Here is a 20,541-nt window from a genome sequence, read left to right as displayed (position 1 = left end):
ATTAATTATATATGATTATACATTATACAAATTATACATTATATATTTATATTATATACTGTAATAGATTATACTGTAATATATATAACCATACTACATCTAGATTATAATATAGATTATATATTAATTTGATATTTAATGATTAATTTTTAATGATTACTTTTAATATTAAGTAATGATTAATATTAATGTAATATGATTATATACCATTATAATAGATACTGTTATAATAGATTATATGATAGGTTATATAACTGTTAGATTATATAATAGGTACTGTTATAATAGATTATAAAATAATCGATTATATATTATAATAAAATATAATTATATATTATATAATTATATATTATATGATTTATATATAATTATATATTATATAATATATTTATTTATATAATATAGAATTATATATATGAATAGGATATGGATAATATATAATATGTATTAAGTATGATTAATATGTAACTGCATATTAATACATATTACATAATTAGTATAAATTGTGTGATTATATGTAAATTATATATTAATTAAATATATGTAATTATACATATTAATTATACATAACATAATGTATTATGTGTTATATAAATATATAATTATATAAAATATATTTTCATATTATAAAAGTATATAAAATATATAAATATATGTATATAAATACATTTGCATAAAATGTTTATTTCATATATTTATATAAATAATTTTGTTATTTTTTTTTTGAGACAGGGTCTCACTCTGTCACCCGGGCTGGAGTGCAGCGGCACAGTCATAGCTCACTGCAGCATCAACCTCTCGAGTCAAAATGATCCTCTCACCTCAGCCCCTCTAGTGGCTGGGTGTACAGACGCATACCACCACACCTGGCTAATTGTTTTTTTTTTGTTTTTGTTTTTTTTGAGACAGAGTCTCGCTGTCTCCCAGGCTGGAGTGCAGTGGCGCGATCTCGGCTCACTGCAAGCTCCGCCCCTCGGGGTTCACGCCATTCTCCTGCCTCAGCCTCCCGAGTAGCTGGGACTACAGGCGCCCGCCACCATGCCTGGTGAATTTTTTATTTTTAGTAGAGAAGGGGTTTTGCCATGTTGGCCAGGCTGGTCTCGAACTCCTGACCTCAGGTGATCTGCCTGTCTCAGCCTCCCGAAGCGCTGGGAGCCACCGCGCCCAGCCCAACACCTGAACTTTCATACATACTTTAAATGTTTATATACATTTAAAGAAAGATGCCGGGCGCAGTGGCTCACGCCTGTAATCCCAGCACTTTGGGAGGCCGAGGCGGGTGGATCACGAGGTCAGGAGATCGAGACCATCCTGGCTAACACAGTGAAACCCCGTCTCTACTAAAAATACAAAAAAAAAAATTAGCTGGGCGCAGTGGCGGGCGCCTGTAGTCCCAGCTACTAGGGAGGCTGAGGCAGGAGAATGGTGTGAACCCGGGAGGTGGAGCTTGCAGTGAGCCGAGATTGCGCCACTGCACTCCAGACTGGGCGACAGAGCGAGACTCCGTCTCAAAAAAAAAAAAGACAGGCCGGGCACAGTAGCTCAAGCCAAGACGGGAGGATCACTTGAGCCCAGGAGTTCGAGACCAGCCTGAGCAACACGGCGAAACCCCATCTTTACAAAAAATGATAAAACTAGCTGAGAGTGTTGACACACATCTACGTGTGTCCCTGCTACGTGGGAGGCTGAGGTTAGAGCATTTGAGCCCAGAATTTTGAGGGAGCAGTGAAGCAAGAATGTACCATTGCACTTCAGCCTGAACAACAGAGACCCTGTCTTGAAAAAAAAATAAATAGATAAAATAAGAAAAAGAGGGCCAGACGCGGTGGTTCATGCCTGTAATCCCAGCACTTTGGGAGGCCGAGGCAGGCGGATCACCTGAAGTCTGGAGTTTGAGACCATTGTGGCCAACATGGTGAAACCCCATCTCCACTAAAAATACAAAAATTAGCCACGTGTGGTGGCAGGTGCCTGTAATGCCAGCTACCCAGCAGGCTGAGACAAGAGAATCGCTTGAACCCAGCAGGTGGAGGTTGCAGTGAGCCGAGATTGTGTCACTGCACTCCAGACTGGGCAACAGAGCGAGACTCTGTCTTTTAAAAAAAAAAAAAAAAGTGAGACGGGAGAAGAAGCTCAAGGCTCTTTACAGCCTGTTGACTGTGGTTTAGAGGAATAGCGTGTCTTACTGGAAAATTGCCAGCACACCAGATCTGAAGTATTCTCCTGGGTTCAAGTGATTCTCCTGTCTCAGCCTCCTGGGTAGCTGGGATCATAGGCACCGGCCACAATGCCCAGCTAATTTTTGTATTTTTAGTAGAGACGGGGTTTCACCGTGTTAGCCAGGATGGCCTCGATCTCCCGACCTTGTGATCTGCCCGCCTCGGCCTCCCAGCCGTGAAATTTTCAGACCCAGAAACTTTTCTCCCCATTGTCACCTCTTCCCTTCCCCTGCCCACCCAGGGACAAAGCTGGCGGCTATGGGATCCAGGCCTTGGGCGGCATGCTGGTGGAATCTGTACACGGGGACTTCCTGAACGTGGTGGGATTCCCGCTGAACCACTTCTGCAAGCAGCTGGTGGAGCTCTACTACCCACCCCGCCTGGAGGACCCTCGGCAGCGTGTCAACTACGACTCCATCCCGACCGTGGACACCTTTGAAGATCTCAGTGACGTGGAGCGGGGCGGCTCAGAGCCTGCTCAGAGGGACACGGGCAGCCGCGATGAGAAGGCCGACGCGGGAGCGATGGGACAGGGCATGGCAGAGGCTGAGTGTCACAGGACTCGGGAGACCCTGCCTCCGTTCCCGACACGCCTCCTGGAGCTGATTGACGGCTTTAAACTATCGAAGGTACCTGTGTCTGTCTCCTCAGGCCGCATTTCACAAATGACCCTACACACTGGGCTTAAATCAAAGGGAATTTACTTCTCACAGTCCTGGAGGCTGGCAGTCTGAGGTCAAGTTGTATCAGGGCCACGCTTTCTCCGAAAGTTCTAGGAGAGGGTCCTTCCTGCCTCTCCTAGCTCCTGGGGGCTCCAGGCATCGCTGGGCTTGTGGCTGCATCACTCCAGTGTCTGCCACCTCCTCCACGTGGCCTTCTCCTCTGTGTCTGTGTCTCCTCTTCTCTTAGAAGGACAGCTGTCATTGGATTTTGAGGTCTCCCTAATCCACTGACTCCAACTCATCTGAAGTCCCATAGCTTACGTCTGCAAAGACCCTTTTTTCTTTTTGTTTTTGAGACGGAGTCTGGCTCTGTCATCCAGGCTGGAGTGCAGTGGCATGATCTCGGCTCACTGCAACCTCTACCTCCCGGATTCAAGCGATTCTCCTGCCTCAGCCTCCTGCATAACTGGTCCTCCTGAAAGATCTGTCTGTAGCCTGATCCCCAGAATCTGTGAATGGGCCCTTGTTTTAAAAAGGGGTCTTGGCAGATGTAATTAAGAATCTCAAGAGGAGATCCTGAGGAGCCTCCTGATTACAGGCACCCACCACCAAGCCCGGCTAATTTTTGTATATTTAGTAGAGATGGGGTTTCACTGTGTTGGCCAGGCTGGTCTCGAACTCCTGACCTCAGCTGATCCACCCCCCCCCCTCAGCCTCCTAAAGTGCTGGGATTACAGGTGTGAGCTACTGCACCCAGCCTGAGGCCCCATCTTGGAGCTGTTCTGTTCAGGGGCCCCTCTCGGTGGCAGCCTAGAAGGGATGCAGCCCTCCCAACACCAGGGGTCCCTCACAGGGCGTCCTCTGGGAAGCAGAGATGGGGCTGTCAGGTGCAGGAGGGGCGCAGGTTTGGAGACAGGGAGACAGGGAGACCGGGCTGACGACACTGCTTGTCATTCATCATCAGGAGAGAGAATATGCAGTGAATAAGGAATAAAGGTGGTTACGGCACATTCCATCTGTGTCTCTAATTTACCAAGCGGTGATTATTAAACCACCACCAGGTGGCTTATAAATAACAGACACTGATTCTCCCACAGTCCTGGCGGCTGGAAGTCCAGTATCAACATGTGGGCAGGGCTGGTTCCTCCTGAGGCCTCTCTCCTGGGCTTGGAGACGCCGTCTTCTCCCTGTGTCCTCACAGGGTCATCCTTCTGTGTGTGTCTGTGTCCTCATCTCCTCTTCTTATGAGATGTCTTAGTCCATCTCAGGCTGCTGTCCCACAATACCATAGACGGGGTGACTTATAAACAACAGATGAGTCTTCCACAGTCCTGGCGGCTGGAAGTCCAGTATCAACATGTGGGCAGGGCTGGTTCCTCCTGAGGCCTCTCTCCTGGGCTTGGAGACACCATCTTCTCCCTGTGTCCTCACAGGGCCGTCCCTCCGTGTGTGTCTGTGTCCTCATCTCCTTTTCTTATAGGGACCCCAGTCCTATTGGATTAGGGTCCACCCAAATGACTTCATTTTACCTGAATCACTTCTTTAAAACCCTGCCTACAAATACAGTCACATCCTGAGGGACTGGGGGGATTAGGGGTTCAACATATGGGTTTTGAACTCAGCCCATATCTGCAGCACGTTGATTTTTCTCCCATGGGCTGGTTTTTCTGCATGATATTCGTTGATGTGCTTTTACCTTGTGTACGCCTTGTTTTATAGTTGGGGATTTGACCTATAAATCCCCACCGTTCTCTGTGAAAGAAGGCTCAGTGGCCAAGTTGTATACTTTCGACAACGTTGGCCTCCATCTTTTGGGTCTGTGGGAGTAAAAAGTACTTGACAAGTGACTTAATGAGTCTCTCTGCACTTGTTTTTAACAGGCCTTATTCACCGCTTGCAAGCTGAAGGTGTTTGATTTGTTAAAAGATGAAGCACCCCAGAAGGCTGCGGATATTGCCAGCAAAGTGGACACCTCTGCGTGTGGAACGGAGAGGCTTCTGGACATCTGTGCTGCCATGGGCGTCCTGAAGAAGACAAAACAAGGTGACAGGACCCAGCGGGTTTTGCTCTGATAATCTTTGCAGGTGGAAGTCACTGAGGGAAGGTGACCTGGATCCTGGGCAGAGTGAGGAAGGAGGGCCAGACCTTCTGTCCCTCTGCCCTCAGGAATGCTGCTTTTCCCAAAAGGGTGAGAAGCAGAGGGTGAACGACAGAGAGGGAACAGTGGCGGCCGTGAGCACATAGGAGAAGCGCAACCTCCTTATGGGCTGTAGTCTCAAAGGGGCTGTATCAGTCCGTGTTCTCCTGAGAAACAGAACCCAATAGGGTGCACACAGATGTTGATTTACTTGCTTATTTATTTTTATAGACAGATAAGGTGGATGGATGGGTAGACAGATACACAGATAGATGATAAATGCATAGGTACCTTGATATAGATTGACGATACAGAGATGACAGATACATAGATACACAGATGATGGGTAGAGTTGATATATAAATGGATGGATAGATGGATGGATGGTAGGTGGATAGATGGATGGGAGGAAGGATGGACAGATGCATGGATGGGAAGTTGGATGGATAGATGGACGGATGGAGAGGTGGATTGATAAATGAAAGGGTAGGTAGATGGATGGACAGATTGATGAATCGGTGGATGAGTGCATAGATGGGTGGGTGAGTGGATGGATGAGTGGGTGAGTGGATAGATGGATGGATGTGTGGATGGAAGGGTGGATGACTGGACGGGTAGGTGGGTGAATGGATGTGTGGATGGATGGATGAGTGTGCATGTGGATGGATGGGTGGATGGATAAATGAAAGGTGGGTAGATGGATGGATGGATCAATGAATCGGTGGATGGGTGCACAGATGGGTGGGCAAGTGGATGGGTGGACGGACAGATGGATGGATGGATGTGTGGATGGATGGGTGAGTGGAGGGATATGTGGATGGATGGGTGAGTGGATGGATGTGTGGATGGATGGATGAGTGGGCGTGTGGATGGGTGGGCGTGTGAATGGATGGATGAGTGGATGGATGGGCACATGGCTGGGTGGATGATTGGGAGTGTGGGTGAATAGATGGGTGGGTGGATGGATGGATGGATGGGTGATTGGATGGGTGGGGGAATGAATGGATAAATGGATGTGGATGGATGGATGCGTGGATGGATGGATGCATGCATGGGTGGATGGATCAGTGGATCCATCAGTGGATGGATGGATGGATGGGTAGGTGGGTGGATGGATGAGTGGACGGATGGGTGCATGGCTGGGTGGATGATTGGGAGGGTGGGTGAATAGATGGATGGGTGGGTGGCCAGATGGGTGGGAGGATGGATGATAGATGTATCAGTGGATCACTGGATGGATAGTCGGGTGGGGGAATGGATCAATGAGTGGGTAGATGGGTGGATGGGTGGATTGGATGGGTGGGGGAATGCATAGATGAGTGATGGATGGGTGGGTGGATAACTAGATGGGTGGGTGAATGGGTAGATGGATGGATGGATGACAATGTATTTTCTGAATTGAACATAACTCTTCAGCGTGGTGCTAGAACAGACAGCACATGGCCAAGTCCTTGAGTAGCTTGGGAAGGCCAGGAAGACAGATGACACCTGCACAGAGGTGGTTGTGCTTCTGTGATTAGGAGACAAAGCATGCACTGGTTGAGGCCCCAAAGGCTGTGCCCTTACCACAGAGACATGTGACTATATCCTTAGGGGTTGGAACATAGAAGGCAGAATATCTTCCCCAGCTAGAGCAGTTCAGTACTATTCTCCTGTATTGAAAATAATGATGAATAGGCCAGGTGTGGTGGCTCGCGCCTGTAATCTCAGCACTTTGGGAGGCCGAGGTGGGTGGATCATGAGGTCAGGAGATCAAGACCATCCTGGCTAACACGGTGAAACCCCGTCTCTACTAAAAATACAAAAAATCAGCCGGGCATGGTGGCGGGCGCCTGTAGTCCCAGCTATTCGGGAGGCTGAGGCAGGAGAATGGCATGAAACCAGGAGGCGGAGCTTGCAGTGAGCTGAGATCATGCCACTGCACTCCAGCCTGGGAGACACAGCAAGACTCCATCTCAAAAAAAAAAAATAAAAAAAATTTAAAAAAAGAAAATAATGATGAATATGGAGAAAGGCTTTTCATCTCTGGCACCATGAAAGCTTGTTCCAACTCCTTTTGACAATGGTTTGTGCAGCTGAGTCCTAGGAGCAGTTCCACGTCTGCACAGGCTTCTGCTTCACCATAGGTCTCATCATTTATTCATGATGAAAATAAATGTCATCTATCTGACTATAGCAAACTGTACACTCAGGGTCAGCTCGGTGGGAAAATAGTAACATTTCATCATTAACACGAACACAGGGCTGTTTCTTACACAGGAGGACCGGAGTGGTGCGAGGCCATCTGTTCCCATATATAGGTCTCCACTGACAAGTCCTCCACCTTCCAGCCTCCCCTTCTGTGGGAGGGGGCATCCTGGAAGGGAGCTTGGGGGCTGGGTCTATGGACAGCTGACCTGGACATGAAGTGGGTGGAGGATGAAGTTCCCTGTATCACTTGGGGCTCTCCAGGGTAACAGAACCCCTAGGATGTAACTTAAGAAATTTATCTTAATGACTTCCGTGATTGTGCAGGCTGGCAAATCCAAAATCCACAGGGCAGGCCAGCAGGCTGGAAGCTCAAGCAAGAGCTGCTGCTTCCATCTTCAAGTGGAATTTCTCCTCCAGGAAAGCTCAGTTTGCTTCTGGGGTTTTCAGTGAGCTGGATGAGGCCAGCGCACATTTTGGGGGGTTAATCTCCTTTAATTTTGGGGGGTTAATCCCCTTAAAGTCAAACTGATGGTAGATGCAAACGCCAGCTACAGCACACCTCCACAGCCACATCTAGACGGGTGTTTGCCTGCATAACTGGGAGCTTGAGCGTGGCCACAACCATGAAGGAAGGATCAGCCTCAGTGGGTAACAGTTACAGCAGTCCACAGCTGGGGCGTGGTGGCTGCTGTTTTCCCACCCAGTGGACCCTGGGTGTACGGTTTGCTATAGTCAGATGGATGTTGTTTAACATCTCAATGATGCATCCCATACGGTCAGGTTTCCTTGAGCGTACGGTTTGCTACAGTCAGATGGATGATGTTTAACATCTCAATGATGCATCCCCTACGGTCAGGTTTCCTTGAGTGTACGGTTTGCTACGGTCAGATGGATGATGTTTAACATCTCAATGATGCACCCCCTACGGTCAGGTTTCCTTGAGTGTATGGTTTGCTACAGTCAGATGGATGTTGTTTAACATCTCAATGATGCATCCCATACAGTCAGGTTTCCTTGAGTGTACGGTTTGCTACAGTCAGATGGATGATGTTTAACATCTCAATGATGCATCCCCTACGGTCAGGTTTCCTTGAGCGTACGGTTTGCTACGGTCAGATGGATGATGTTTAACATCTCAATGATGCATCCCCTACGGTCAGGTTTCCTTGAGCGTACGGTTTGCTACGGTCAGATGGATGATGTTTAACATCTCAATGATGCATCCCCTACGGTCAGGTTTCCTTGAGTGTACGGTTTGCTACGGTCAGATAGATGATGTTTAACATCTCAATGATGCATCCCCTACGGTCAGGTTTCCTTGAGTGTACGGTTTGCTACGGTCAGATAGATGATGTTTAACATCTTTTTTTTTTTTTTTGAGACGGAGTCTCGCTCTGTCGCCCAGGCTGGAGTGCAGTGGCACAATCTCGGCTCACTGCAAGCTCCGCCTCCCGGGTTCACGCCATTCTCCTGCCTCAGCCTCTCCGAGTAGCTGGGACTATAGGCGCCCGCCACCACACCCAGCTAATTTTTTGTATTTTTAGTAGAGACGGGGTTTCACCGTGGTCTCGATCTCCTGACCTCGTGATCCGCCCGCCTCGGCCTCCCAAAGTGCTGGGATTACAAGCGTGAGTGATACATCCCCTACGGTCAGGTTTCCTTGAGTGTATGGTTTGCTACAGTCAGATGGATGATGTTTATTTTAACATCTCAGTGATGCATCCCCTACGGTCAGGTTTCCTTGAGTGTACGGTTTGCTACAGTCAGATGGATGATGTTTAACATCTCAATGATGCATCCCCTACAGTCAGGTTTCCTTGAGTGTACGGTTTGCTACGGTCAGATGGATGATGTTTAACATCTCAATGATACATCCCCTACGGTCAGGTTTCCTTGAGTGTATGGTTTGCTACAGTCAGATGGATGATGTTTATTTTAACATCTCAGTGATGCATCCCCTACGGTCAGGTTTCCTTGAGTGTACAGTTTGCTACAGTCAGATGGATGATGTTTAACATCTCAATGATGCATCCCCTACGGTCAGGTTTCCTTGAGTGTACGGTTTGCTACGGTCAGATGGATGATGTTTATTTTAACATCTCAATGATACATCCCCTACGGTCAGGTTTCCTTGGATTTTCTCATTAGGAGGTCACAGGACTGTCCGTTTCTTCAGGTTACAGTAACACAGAGACAGCGAACCTCTACCTGGTATCGGACGGTGAATACTCTCTGCATGGCTTCATCATGCAAAATAATGACCTCACCTGGAACCTCTTTACATACCTGGAGTTTGCCATCCGAGAGGGAAGAAACCAGTACCACAGGGCGTTGGGGAAGAAGGCGGAAGATCCGTTCCAGGTAGCATAACACCGCCGCGGACACCTATCTAGCATGCATTTTGCTAAGGCACTTTGACACACAGATCAGTAGGCACCTTGATCAGTCTGTCTCCGGTCTGACAGATCCCAAAGGCTTGGCTCATTCTGCCTGGAGACCTTAGTGCTGTGGCTGTTGTGTCACTCAGCCCTGGAACAGGTGCAAGGTAGACATCCTCCACTGTTAGCCAGCAGCTGATGAAACTAGAATTTCCTCCTAGAAACAGGTTTGAAGGCCACGCTTAGGGGCTCACACCTGTCATTCCCAGCACTTTGGGAGGCCAAGTTGGGAGGATGATTTGAGACCAGCCTGGGCAACATAGTGAGATCCCATCTCTACAAAAAACAATTAGGCTGGGCACGGTGACATGAGCCTGTAATCCCAGCCAGCTTGGGAGGCCAAGTTGGGCTGATCACCTGAGGTCAGGAGTGTGAGACCAGCTTGGCCAACACGCTGAAACCCCGTCTCTACTAAAAATACAAGAAAAATTAGCTGGGCATGGTGGTGCATGCCTGTAGTCCCAGCTACTCAGGAGGCTGAGGCAGGAGAATCACTTGAACCCAGGAGGTGGTGGTTGCAGTGAGCTGAGATCACGCCACTGCCCTCCAGCCTGGGCAACACAGCAAGACTCTGTCTCCAAAAAACAACAAATTAACGATGAGCCAGGTATGATTAGCCAGCTACTTTGGGAGGCCGAGGTGGGTGGGACGATCACTTGAACCTGGGGGGTCAAGGCTGCAGTGTGAGCCGTGATGGTGCTGCTGCACTCCAGCCTGGGCGACAGAACTAGAGTCTGTCTGAAAAATAGAAATAGGAAGGAGTTGGACAGGCTGCCTTAAATGAATGCCCTGTTTCTTCTTTGCTTCAATGGAATTGACGCTTATGTGAGACCGCTGTTTGCAAAGCACTCCCTGCATCCTCTCGCCCCTCCTTCCCCTTTCCCTGGCAAGAACCTTTCTGAGGTGGACATGGGAGATGTGGTGGGGTCCGTGGGGCCTGTGCAGATGGGTGGGTCTCGGTCTGCAGGGCTGTGCCAGCCAGGCGTGGGGAGTCTGCTGTGGGCTCAGCTGGCCATGGCCTCATTCCTCCGTGGCAGCGAGCACTGAGTGTGTGTGATGCAGAGATGAGCCCCAGGGAGCCGGGGGCTTCGTTCAGATGTCGGGGAGAGACAGACAGACAGAGGGAGACACAGAGAGAGACAGGCAGACAGAAAGGTAGAGGGAGACAGAGACAGAGAGACAGACATGGAGGCAGAGACAGGGAGACAGACAGAGACAGAGATAGACGGAGACAGAGATAGAGGGAGACAGAGAGATACAGAGATGGGAGACAGAGAGATAGTAAGATAGGGAGAGAGACGGAGAGACAGGGAGATAGACAGAGACAGAAACAGATAGAGACAGAAAGAGACAGAGACATGGAGATGGGAGACAGACAATGAGGTAGGGAGACAGAGACAGGGAGGCTTGGAGAGACAGAGATGAGGCAGATAGAGACAGAAACAGGAGACAGAGACAGACAGAGGGAGACAGAGACAGACAGAGACAGACAGAGACAGACAGACAGACAGAGACCAAGGGAGAAAGAGTCAGAGAGAGAAGCCAGTGGTGGAGAGAGAAGCCGAGAGGCATGGACAGGGGCCCTGAGCCAGAGTGAGCAGCCGGCCTGGGCATCACAGAGGACAGATCCCTGAGCCCCATCATTGCCAGCCACGCAGGGGAGGGCCGGGGAGCCCTGCGGGATTTAGGGAGCCAGGATGGAGACGGGCTGTCCTGCTGGGAGCGGGGCTCAGAAGCATTCCTCAGCAGTGCTTGCTTGCCCTGGGGGGACAGGGGATGTCCAGGCGAACCCTGGACACAACCCTGAACCAGGACGGGCCTGGGGTCCTCTGGGACCCGGGGTAGGTGCCACCAGGGGGGAATTGGAGAAGCTCGGAGGAGCTTCTCCGCTGCACGCCGGAATTCTCGGAGGAGCCCCCTCTGCACACTGCACTATTGCGGTGAAGGCTGAGCCGGGGCACCTGCAGAGACATTGCGGCTTCTCTCCCGCTTTCCTCCAGTGAGGTGTTTGTGGACCACTGGAGCCTCCAGGATGAAAAGCTTTATTGGGAAAAGCCTATTGTGAAACTCAGATGCTTGGAGTTCAGGCTGTGGTGTGGACCAAGGGATTCCAAGGAGATCGTCCACCACTTCGGGGTCCTTTGTCCCCAGCCAGCCCAGCCCCCACACAGACAGGGGTACCCAACACAGCTGTGGCATGAAGCCCCCTCTGCAGCCCAGGCGTGGCTGAGCCCCCATGCTCTGGAGCCCTGCACTTCTCCCTCCGACCCCCAGGGAGAGGCTGGGCGATCCCTCGGCCCGTGTTCTCTGGTGCCCCTAAGCACCCACTGTGTTCCAGGACGTGCACTACCAGAGCCCGGAGACGCGGCTGCGGTTCATGCAGGCCATGCATGGCATGGCGAAGCTGACTGCACGCCAGGTGGCCACAGCCTTCGATCTGTCCTGCTTCTCCTCTGCCTGCGACGTGGGAGGTGGGTAGCCCCCACTGCCAGGGTTCTCCTTACTTTATTAAGCCACAGGCATCTTCCCTGCTCAGGACACCTGCAAACTGCCTTTTTCCATTGACAAACCTGATAACGACCTGCACGGGGCCAGGCTGAGTCCCAGATCGTGGGTGGATATTCCCAAGTTCCAGGAGGCCCCCGGGGATGCCTTAATGCCCCCCTAGAGACTGGGGGGCCCTCTGTTGGCTGCGGAGCTGAGGCAGAGCACCTTGGAACCCCTGGATTCCCCTCAGCAAGTCTGATTATATCCTGACGCACCCTCCACCCCACCCCAGCCCTGGACAGTGGGTGGAGCAATACACACATTCCCAAGGGCTGCTGGGGGATCAGGGGCCTGGGACGATTTTCACACCATCAGCTTACATTTCCCCAACCTCTGAATGCCTCTCCTCCTTGTGGTCCAGAGTGGCTGCTGTAGCACCAGCCATCGTGTCTGCATCCCCACAGCAGGAAGGAGAAAGGAGTACAGCCCCCCCACCCCTGGGCTGAAAGGATTTCCCTGTAGGTCTGTGCCCCCCACATGTGGCCCAGAGTGGCTGCTGTAGCACCGGCCATCGTGTGTACATCCCCACAGCAGGAAGGAGAAGGGAGGAGTACAGCCCTCCACCCCTGGGCTGGAAGGATTTCCCTGCAGGTCTGTGCCCCCCACACTCACCTGCTTGTACGGTCTTGTCTGGGACACCAGCAAACTCCCCATTGCTGGCTTTCCCTTCCAGCATGGGTCTCAATGCCATAGGCCGCAGAGCATGCATTTGCTTCCCTGCAGGCTGCACAGGTGCACTGGCCCAAGAGCTGGCCCGTGAGTACCCTCATCTGCAGGTGACTGTGTTTGACCTCCCGGACATCATGGAGCTGGCTGCCCACTTCCAACCCGCCGGACCGCAGGCAGCGCAGATCCACTTCGCAGCAGGTGAGCCTGCCTCGTGTTCGCCCTGCTAACCTTTTCCAGGCTCCACCATCTCTTTCTAGACAGGGTGCACGGCTGTGTGTGTACCTGTGTTTCTGCTGGGCGTTTCCATGGTAGGTGTCTGTGTGCAAATGTGACTGTCCACTGCGCTTGTATGTGTGTGTGTGTGTGCGTGTGTGGTATGCCCTGGAGCGTGTCTGTGCGTGAGAATGTGTGTGTGTCTGCATCCGCATGTTTGTGCACGTCTCTGGTGTGTGGTTGCGTGTGTTTCTGTGAGGGTATGTGTGCATGTCTGTGTGCATCTCTGTGTGCATCTCTGTGTGTGTGTCTGCATCTGTGTGCCTGCTGTGTGCCGGTGGGTGGGTGGGTGTGTGCATATGACTGTTGTGCTTGTGTGTGTCTGTGTGTGCATGTCTGTGTGTCTGCATCTGTGTGCATATGGGACTGCTGTGCTTCTGTGTGTCTGTGTGTAGTATGTCCTTGTGTGTCTGTGCCCACGTGTGTCTGCACGTCTCTGTGGTGTGTGGTTGTTTCTGTGAGGGTGTGTCTGTGTGGGTATATGTGTGCATGCCTGTGTGCATCTCTGCCCATCTGTGTGCATGCTGTGTGCCAGTGGTTGTGTGTATGCGTATGTGACTGCTGTGGTTGTGTCTGTGTCTATGTGCATGGTGTGTGTGCATATGTGGCTATCTGCTGTGCTTGTGTGTTTGAGTCTGTGTGTGCACGTCTGTGTGGTATGTCCTTGCATGCATGTCTGTACGTCACAATGTCTCTGTGTGTCTGAGTCCGTGTGTACGCACATCTCTGTGGTGTGTATGTGTCTGTGAGGGTATGTGTGTTTCTGTGCGTCTGTGTGGGTATGTGTACGTCTGTGTGTCTGCGTCTGTGTGCATGTGTCTGCGTCTGTGTGCATGTGCCTGTCGCTGTATCTGTGTGTGCCCATCTGTGCATGTCTGCGTCTGTGTGTGCCTGTCACTGTATGTCCATGTGTCTGTGTGCGCCTATCTGTGCATGTCTGCGTCTGTGTGTTGGTGTATCTCTGTGTGTCCATGTGTGTCTGTGTGTACCCATCTGTGCATGTCTGCGTGTGTGCCAGTTGCTGTATCTGTGTCCATGTGTCTGTGTGTGCCCATCTGTGCATGTCTGCGTCTGCATGTGTGCCAGTCACTGTATCTGTGTCCATGTGTGTCTGTGTGTGCCCATCTGTGCATGTCTGCGTCTGCCTGTTGGTGTATCTGTGTGTCCGTGCGTGTGTGTGCCCATCTGTGCATGTCTGCATCTGTGTGCGTGTGTGTGCCTGTTAGTGTATCTCTGTGTCTATGTCTGAATCTGTGTGTGTCTGTGTGTGCCAGTCTTGTTGGTGTATCTGTGTCCATGTGTGTGCCTGTCAGTGTATCTGCGTGTGCATGTCTTTGTGGTGTGTGCTTGCATGTGTGCCTTTGTGTCTGCATGTCTGTGTGTGCATCTCGATGGGTATATGTGTGTGCCTGTATGTCTATGTCTGCATCCGTGGGTATGCCTGTGCGTGTCTCTCTGTGGGTCCACACAGACACGAGGGCATCTCCAAACAGGTGGATGAGGCTGGGCGTGGTAGCTCACGCCTGTAATCCCAGCACTTTGGGAGGCTGAGGCGGGTGAATCACCTGAGGTCAGGAGTTCGAGACCAGCCTGGCCAACATGGTGAAACCCCATCTCTACTAAAAATACAAAAATAAGCAGGGCGTGGTGGCGGGCGTCTGTAGTCCCAGCTACTCAGGAGGCTGAGGCAGGAGAATCGCTTGAACCTGGAAGGTGGAGGTTGCAGTGAGCTGAGATCTCACCATTGCACTCCAGCCTGGGTAACAACAGTGAAACTCCATCTCAAAAAGAAAAAAAAGACAATGATAATAATAATGATTAAAAACAAACAGGTGGACGGCTGTGTGAAGTTATCATTGGTGCAAGTAGCCGAGATGGGAGGAGAGTGGAGATGGGGAACTGCCGAGATCAGCATTCATGGGCATCCACGGCGCCGAGGCCACGGAAGGAACTGACCCAAGAGCTGTAACAGGGCGGCCTTAGGTTAGACTTGGAGAACTTCCAGGTGGCAGCTGCTGAGGCCAGGACGGATTGACAGGAGACGCCTGGGCCAGGCGCGGTGGCTCACGCCTGGAATCCCAGCAGTCTGGGAGGCTGAAGTGGGTGGATCACCTGAGGTCAGGAGTTTGAGACCAGCCTGAGCAACACGGTGAAACCCCGTCTCTACTAAAATTACAGAAATTAGCTGAGCATGGTGGCGGGCGCCTATAATCCCACCTATTCGGGAGGCTGAGGCAGGAGAATTGCTTGAACCCGGGAGGCGGAGCTTGCCGTGAGCCGAGATCACGCCATTGCATTCCAGCCTGGGCAACACAGCAAAACTCCATCTCAAAAAAATAAAAATAAAAAAAGAGACACCTGATGTGCCGTAACTCAGCACCACTCAACAGTGGCCAGGCCTGTGGACGCAGGCGCTGGGGACCTCCATACCCCTCCCCCAGAGGTTCCTGGATGCTTTTCTAGTTTTTAAAAAAACAAAACACAACCACCCTACAGCTCCTCCTGCAGGACGTCATGATAGCTGTGCTTTTTTTTTGAGATGGAGTCTTGCTCTGTGGCGCAGGCTGGATGCCAGATCTGCAGAAACACAATGCTAAAGTGTATTTATTTATTTTTGAACGTTGTCTCACTCTGTCACCCAGGCTGGAGTGCAGTGGCGTGATCTTAGCTCACTGCAACCTCCACTTTCTGGGTTCAAGTGATCCTCCCACCTCAGCCTCCCGAGTAGCTGGGGTTACAGGTGCCCCCCACCACACCCAGCTAATTTTTGTACTGTTGGTAGAGACGGGGTTTCACCATGTTGGCCAGGCTGGTCTCGAACTCCTGACCTCAGCTGATCCACTCGCCTCGGCCTCCCAAAGTGCTGGGATTACACCCCGCCCAGCCAGAAATGCTAAAGTTTAAAATCATAAGCCCTGAAATAGCACCTCCTCCTTGCAGCTGGGGGAAAACAGCTCAGACTTCCCACCGCACACTCTCCCGCCCCTTCTTTCCCCCTCATGCAACTCACAGCTTGCTTGCTTTCTTTGCTGTGGTTCGTATTTGCTGAACAGAGCAGGGTTAGCAATCAATAAATACAAAGGCTTCTGTGACCATCCACAGGTGCACACCAGCACACGGTAGGTACGGGGTTTCCTGTGGTGGCCGGAACAAACTACCCCATGCGGGGGCCTCACAACTTCCAAACAACAGGAATTTATCCTCTCCCAGTCCTGGAGACCAGAAGTCTGAGATCAAGTCATCTCAGGGCTGGTTCCCTCCGGAGGCTCTGGGGAGGATCCTTCCTGCCTCTCCCAGCTCCCGGGGGCTCCAGGCATCCCTGGGCTTGTGGCTGCATCACTGCAGTCTCTGCCTCCGTCTCCACGTGGCCTTCTCCTCTCAGTCTGTCTCCTCTTCTATCTCTTAAAAGGACACCTGTCGGCCGGGCGCGGCGGCTCACGCTTGTAATCCCAGCACTTTGGGAGGCCGAGGCGGGAGGATCACGAGGTCAGGATTGAGACCACAGTGAAACCCCGTCTCTACCAAAAATACAAAAAATTAGCCGGGCGTGGTGGCGGGCGCCTGTAGTCCCAGCTACTCGGAGAGGCTGAGGCGGGAGAATGGTGTGAACCCGGGAGGCGGAGCTTGCAGTGAGCCGAGATCGCGCCACTGCACTCCAGCCTGGGCGACAGAGCAAGACTCTGTCTCAAAAAAAAAAAGGACACCTGTCATTGCATTTAGGACCCACCCTACTCCAGAATGATCTCATCTTGAAATTCTTTACTCAGTGACATCTATAGAGACCCTATTTCCAGATAAGGTCCCATTCCCAGCGACTAAGGGTCAGCACCTGAATGTATCTTTTAAGGGGACACCATTCACTGCGCTACAGCAGACCGTCTTTTCATTTCAGCAATTACAGAGGGGCGTGCAGCTACGTGCAGCGCCCCCCCCCCACCCCCCACAGGCAACCCTCCTGGGCGCCTGAATTGGAATCACCAAAGAATGCCCTGCCGTTGCCCACTCACCGGCAGTGCTGCCCTGACTCTCCCTGGCAGACGCCCATTTGTGCCGACTCTGCCTGCCTTGCCCAGGTGGTGCCCCTGAATTTCCTTTTTTTCCTCCCCTGCCTTCCTTTTTTTTTTTTTGGTCAGCCAGGCTAGAGTGCAATGGCACGATCTCAGCTCACTGCAACCTCTGCCTCCCAGGTTCAAGCAATTCTGCCTCGGCCTCCCGGAGTGGCTGGAATCACAGGCACCCGCCACCCCTGTCTAGCTAATTTGTATTTTTAGTAGAGATGGGGTTTTGCCATGTTGCCCAGGCTGGTCTCGAACTCCTGAGCTCAATCTACATACCTCAGGCTCCCAAAGTGCTGAGATTACAGGTGTGAGCCACTGTCCCCAGCCTTTTCTCGGCCGGCGTCAAACCGCACGGGCGTGACATCACTAACCAGCTCCTCATGGATCTCTGTTCGAGTCCTCATGGGGATATACTTCAGGAGGACCCATTCCCGCCCACACCCCTCTCCCCGATTTAGGATGTGGGTGGCGCTCCCAAGATCTGTCCAGGGGAGGACTGCTTCTTCCATACCTGACGGATGTGTCGCCTTTTGTCTTTAAACCAGGTGACTTTTTCAGGGACCCCCTCCCGAGCGCTGAGCTATACGTCCTGTGCCGGATCCTGCATGACTGGCCAGACGCCAGAGTCCACAAGTTACTCAGCAGGGTCGCCGCGAGCTGCAAGCCAGGTGAGAGCCTGTCGTCAGGTTCACTGTTTTTCTTAAGACGTAGTATTTTGGGTTCAAGTTTTACAAGGAGGCCGGGCGGGGTGGCCCACGCCTGTCATCCCAGCACTTTGGGAGGCCGAGGCGGGTGGATCACCTGAGGTCAGGAGTTCCAGACCAGCCTGGCCAATGTGGTGAAACCCCGTCGCTACTAAAAATACAAAAATTAGCCAGGCATGGTGGCTCATGCCTATAATCCCAGCACTCTGGGAGGCTGAGGCAGGCGGATCACTTGAGGTCAGGAGTTCGAGACCAGCCTGGCCAATATGGTGAAACCATCTCTACTAAAAATACAAAAATTAGCCAGGTGTGGTGGTGCACAGCTGTAATCCCAGGTACTTGGGAGGCTGAGGCAGGAGAATCCCTGGAACCTGGAGACGGAGGTTGCAGTGAGCCGAGACTGCGCCACTGCACTCCAGCCTGGGTAAGAGAGCGAGACTCCATCTCAAAAAAAAAAAAAAAAAAAAAAAAAAAAAAAAATCCTAAAGAGAAAATACATTTACTATTCATGAAGCTGAAGTGGCTCATCGTAAAGGTCTTCATTCTTGTCTTCACATTGAGGAGGCTGCACAGGAGGCGGAAGCCGTGGGCTGGTCTTGCTGTCTCAGGGGTGGCCGAGGCAGAGGGAAATCCACGAATGAGTGGACTCTGCAGTTTAGAGCCGTGTTGCTGAAGGGTCAGCTGGATCTAATCTGTGTGTTTCTACACAGACACACGTGCACACACACACGGCACGCACTGGCTCGGCTCACAGCCTTCACATCAGGTTTTTCCCCGTCCACCCAGGCTGCTTGGGAGCCCAGTGGGGCTGCTGGAACCGGTTCGCGCCAGGGCTGCGTATCGGATTCCCACAGTTGAAGGAGCTGGCCCTGAGGGAATCTGGTGGGTGCTCAGCCTCCCTCAAGAGTTCAGCGTTGTTGCTGCAGTGAGAATTCCTGGAATATTTGCAGAGAATGCTTAATTATCTTAACAGAGCCAGGGCCTGGGAAGGCTGGCACCTGTGCTTTGAAACAGGACTCCCCATAGGCTCAGATGGTCGAGACTTCCATCCTTTTTCTCTCCCTCTCTCTCTCCTTTCTCTCTTTCTCTGTGTATCTATCTCTTTTTTTTTTTTTTGAGACGGCGTCTCGCTCTGTCGCCCAGGCTGGAGTGCAGTGGCACAATCTCGGCTCTCCGTAACCTGTGCCCCCAGGGTTCAAGCCATTCTCCTGCCTCAGCCTCCCGAGTAGCTGGGACTACAGGCACCTGCCATCACACCTGGCTAATTTTGTATTTTTAATAGAGACGGGGTTTCACCATGTTGGTCAGGCTGGTCTCGAACTCCCACCCTCAGGTGATCCACCCACCTGGGACTCCCAAAGTGCTGGGATTACAGGCTTGAGCCACCTCGCCCGGCTCTCTTTGTATTTTTTGAGACGAGGTCTCACTCTGCTGCCCAGGCTGGTGTGCAGTGGCGCAGTCACAGCTCACTGCAGCCTTGACCTCCTAAGCTCAAGCTATCCTCCCACCTCAGCCTCCTGAGTAGCTGGAAATACAGCCATGCATCACCATGCCCAGCTAATTTTTTAAGAAGTTTTTTCTGATACCGGGCACGGTGGCTCACACCTGTAGTCCCAGCACTTTGGGAGGCCGAAGCGGGCAGATCTTGAGGTCAGGAGTTCGAGACCAGCCTGAGCCACGTGGTGACACCCCGCCTCTACTAAAAACACAAAAATTAGCCGGGCATAGTGCACACCTGTAATTCTAGCTACTCAGGAGGCTGAGGCAGGACATCACTTGAACCCGGGAGGCGAAGGTTGCAGTGAGCCGAGATCACACCACTGCACTCCAGCCTGGGCAACAGAGCAAGACTCTGTCTCAGAAAAAAAAAAAAAAAGTTTTTTGTGGAGATAGGAGTCTCCCGCTGTCGCCCAGGCAGGAGTGCAGTGGTGTCATCATAGTTCACTGTAGCCTTGATCTCCTGCACTCAAGCGATCCTCCTGCCTCAGCCTCCCAAAATGCTGGAGTTGAGGACGTCAGCCACTGCGCCCGGCCTCTCTCTGTCTCTCTCTTCTCCCTCTTCCTGTCTCCTCCTCTGTCTTTTTATGTGTCTATCATCAATCTGTTTCTCCTCTCTCCTCCTTCCTCCCTTCCTTATCTATCTTCTGTCTCTTCCTCTCCCCACCCTGTCTCTGTCTCTCTTTATACATCTATCATCCTTTTTTGAAAAAAATAAAATAGAGACAGGGTCTCGCTATGTTGCTCAGATTGGTTTCAAACTCCTGGGCTCAAACCATCCTCCCACCTCAGCCTCCCAAAGTGCTGGGATTACAGGTGTGAGCCACTGCGTCTGGCCTTCTTACAATGATCTGTCACCTATCTGTCATCTGTTTATCATTTATTATCTATCTATCCATCCATCATTTATCCTATCTATCCATCCATTCATCTATCTATCTACCCGTCATCTACCATCTATTCACCCATCCATCCATCTCATCCATGCATCCATCTATCCATCCATCTACTTACCTACCCATCTATTCACCCATTCATCCATGCCTCCATCTATCCACCTACCTACCCATCATCTACCATCTATTCACCCATCCATCTATCCATCTACCTACCTACCCATCTATTCACCCATTCATCCATGCCTCCA

General features: G+C 51.3%; 2 protein-coding genes across 9 annotated transcripts in view; one reads left to right on the top strand and one right to left on the bottom strand.

Moving 5' to 3' along the window:
- ASMTL (acetylserotonin O-methyltransferase like) overlaps positions 1-20,541 on the top strand; it is a 54,898-nt gene that overhangs the window by 26,578 nt on the left and 7,779 nt on the right. For 5 of the 8 annotated variants that reach the window (XM_063635147.1, XM_063635148.1, XM_055268376.2 and 2 more), the window contains 6 exons: positions 2,461-2,848; positions 4,762-4,924; positions 9,385-9,569; positions 11,985-12,117; positions 12,917-13,060; positions 17,739-17,861. In XM_063635147.1, coding sequence (XP_063491217.1) covers positions 2,461-2,848; positions 4,762-4,924; positions 9,385-9,569; positions 11,985-12,117; positions 12,917-13,060; positions 17,739-17,861 — 1,136 coding nt within the window. Of the gene's footprint in view, positions 1-2,460; positions 2,849-4,761; positions 4,925-9,384; positions 9,570-11,984; positions 12,118-12,655; positions 12,785-12,916; positions 13,061-17,738; positions 17,862-20,541 lie in introns of all 8 variants that reach the window. The other 3 variants (XM_063635146.1, XM_055268374.2, XM_055268380.2) reach the window with 1 other exon arrangement.
- Positions 13,060-17,805, bottom strand: LOC134736038 (mucin-3A-like). The gene is made up of 2 exons (XM_063635156.1): positions 17,705-17,805; positions 13,060-14,841 (listed from the first exon to the last, which is right to left on the bottom strand). The coding sequence occupies exon 2, from the start codon at positions 14,334-14,336 to the stop codon at positions 13,116-13,118; it is 1,221 nt and encodes a 406-aa protein (XP_063491226.1). The 5' UTR covers positions 14,337-14,841; positions 17,705-17,805; the 3' UTR covers positions 13,060-13,115.

The sequence above is a fragment of the Symphalangus syndactylus genome, chromosome X (assembly GCF_028878055.3).
Source record: "Symphalangus syndactylus isolate Jambi chromosome X, NHGRI_mSymSyn1-v2.1_pri, whole genome shotgun sequence".
In the NCBI taxonomy this organism is placed as follows: domain Eukaryota; kingdom Metazoa; phylum Chordata; class Mammalia; order Primates; family Hylobatidae; genus Symphalangus; species Symphalangus syndactylus.
This window is presented reverse-complemented; position numbering and strand designations above follow the sequence as displayed.

Bases quoted from the DNA above. Each gene is read 5' to 3' on its own strand.
- LOC134736038 (XM_063635156.1), bottom strand. From the start codon at position 14,336: ATGCAGACATGCACAGATGGGCACACACACGCACGGACACACAGATAC.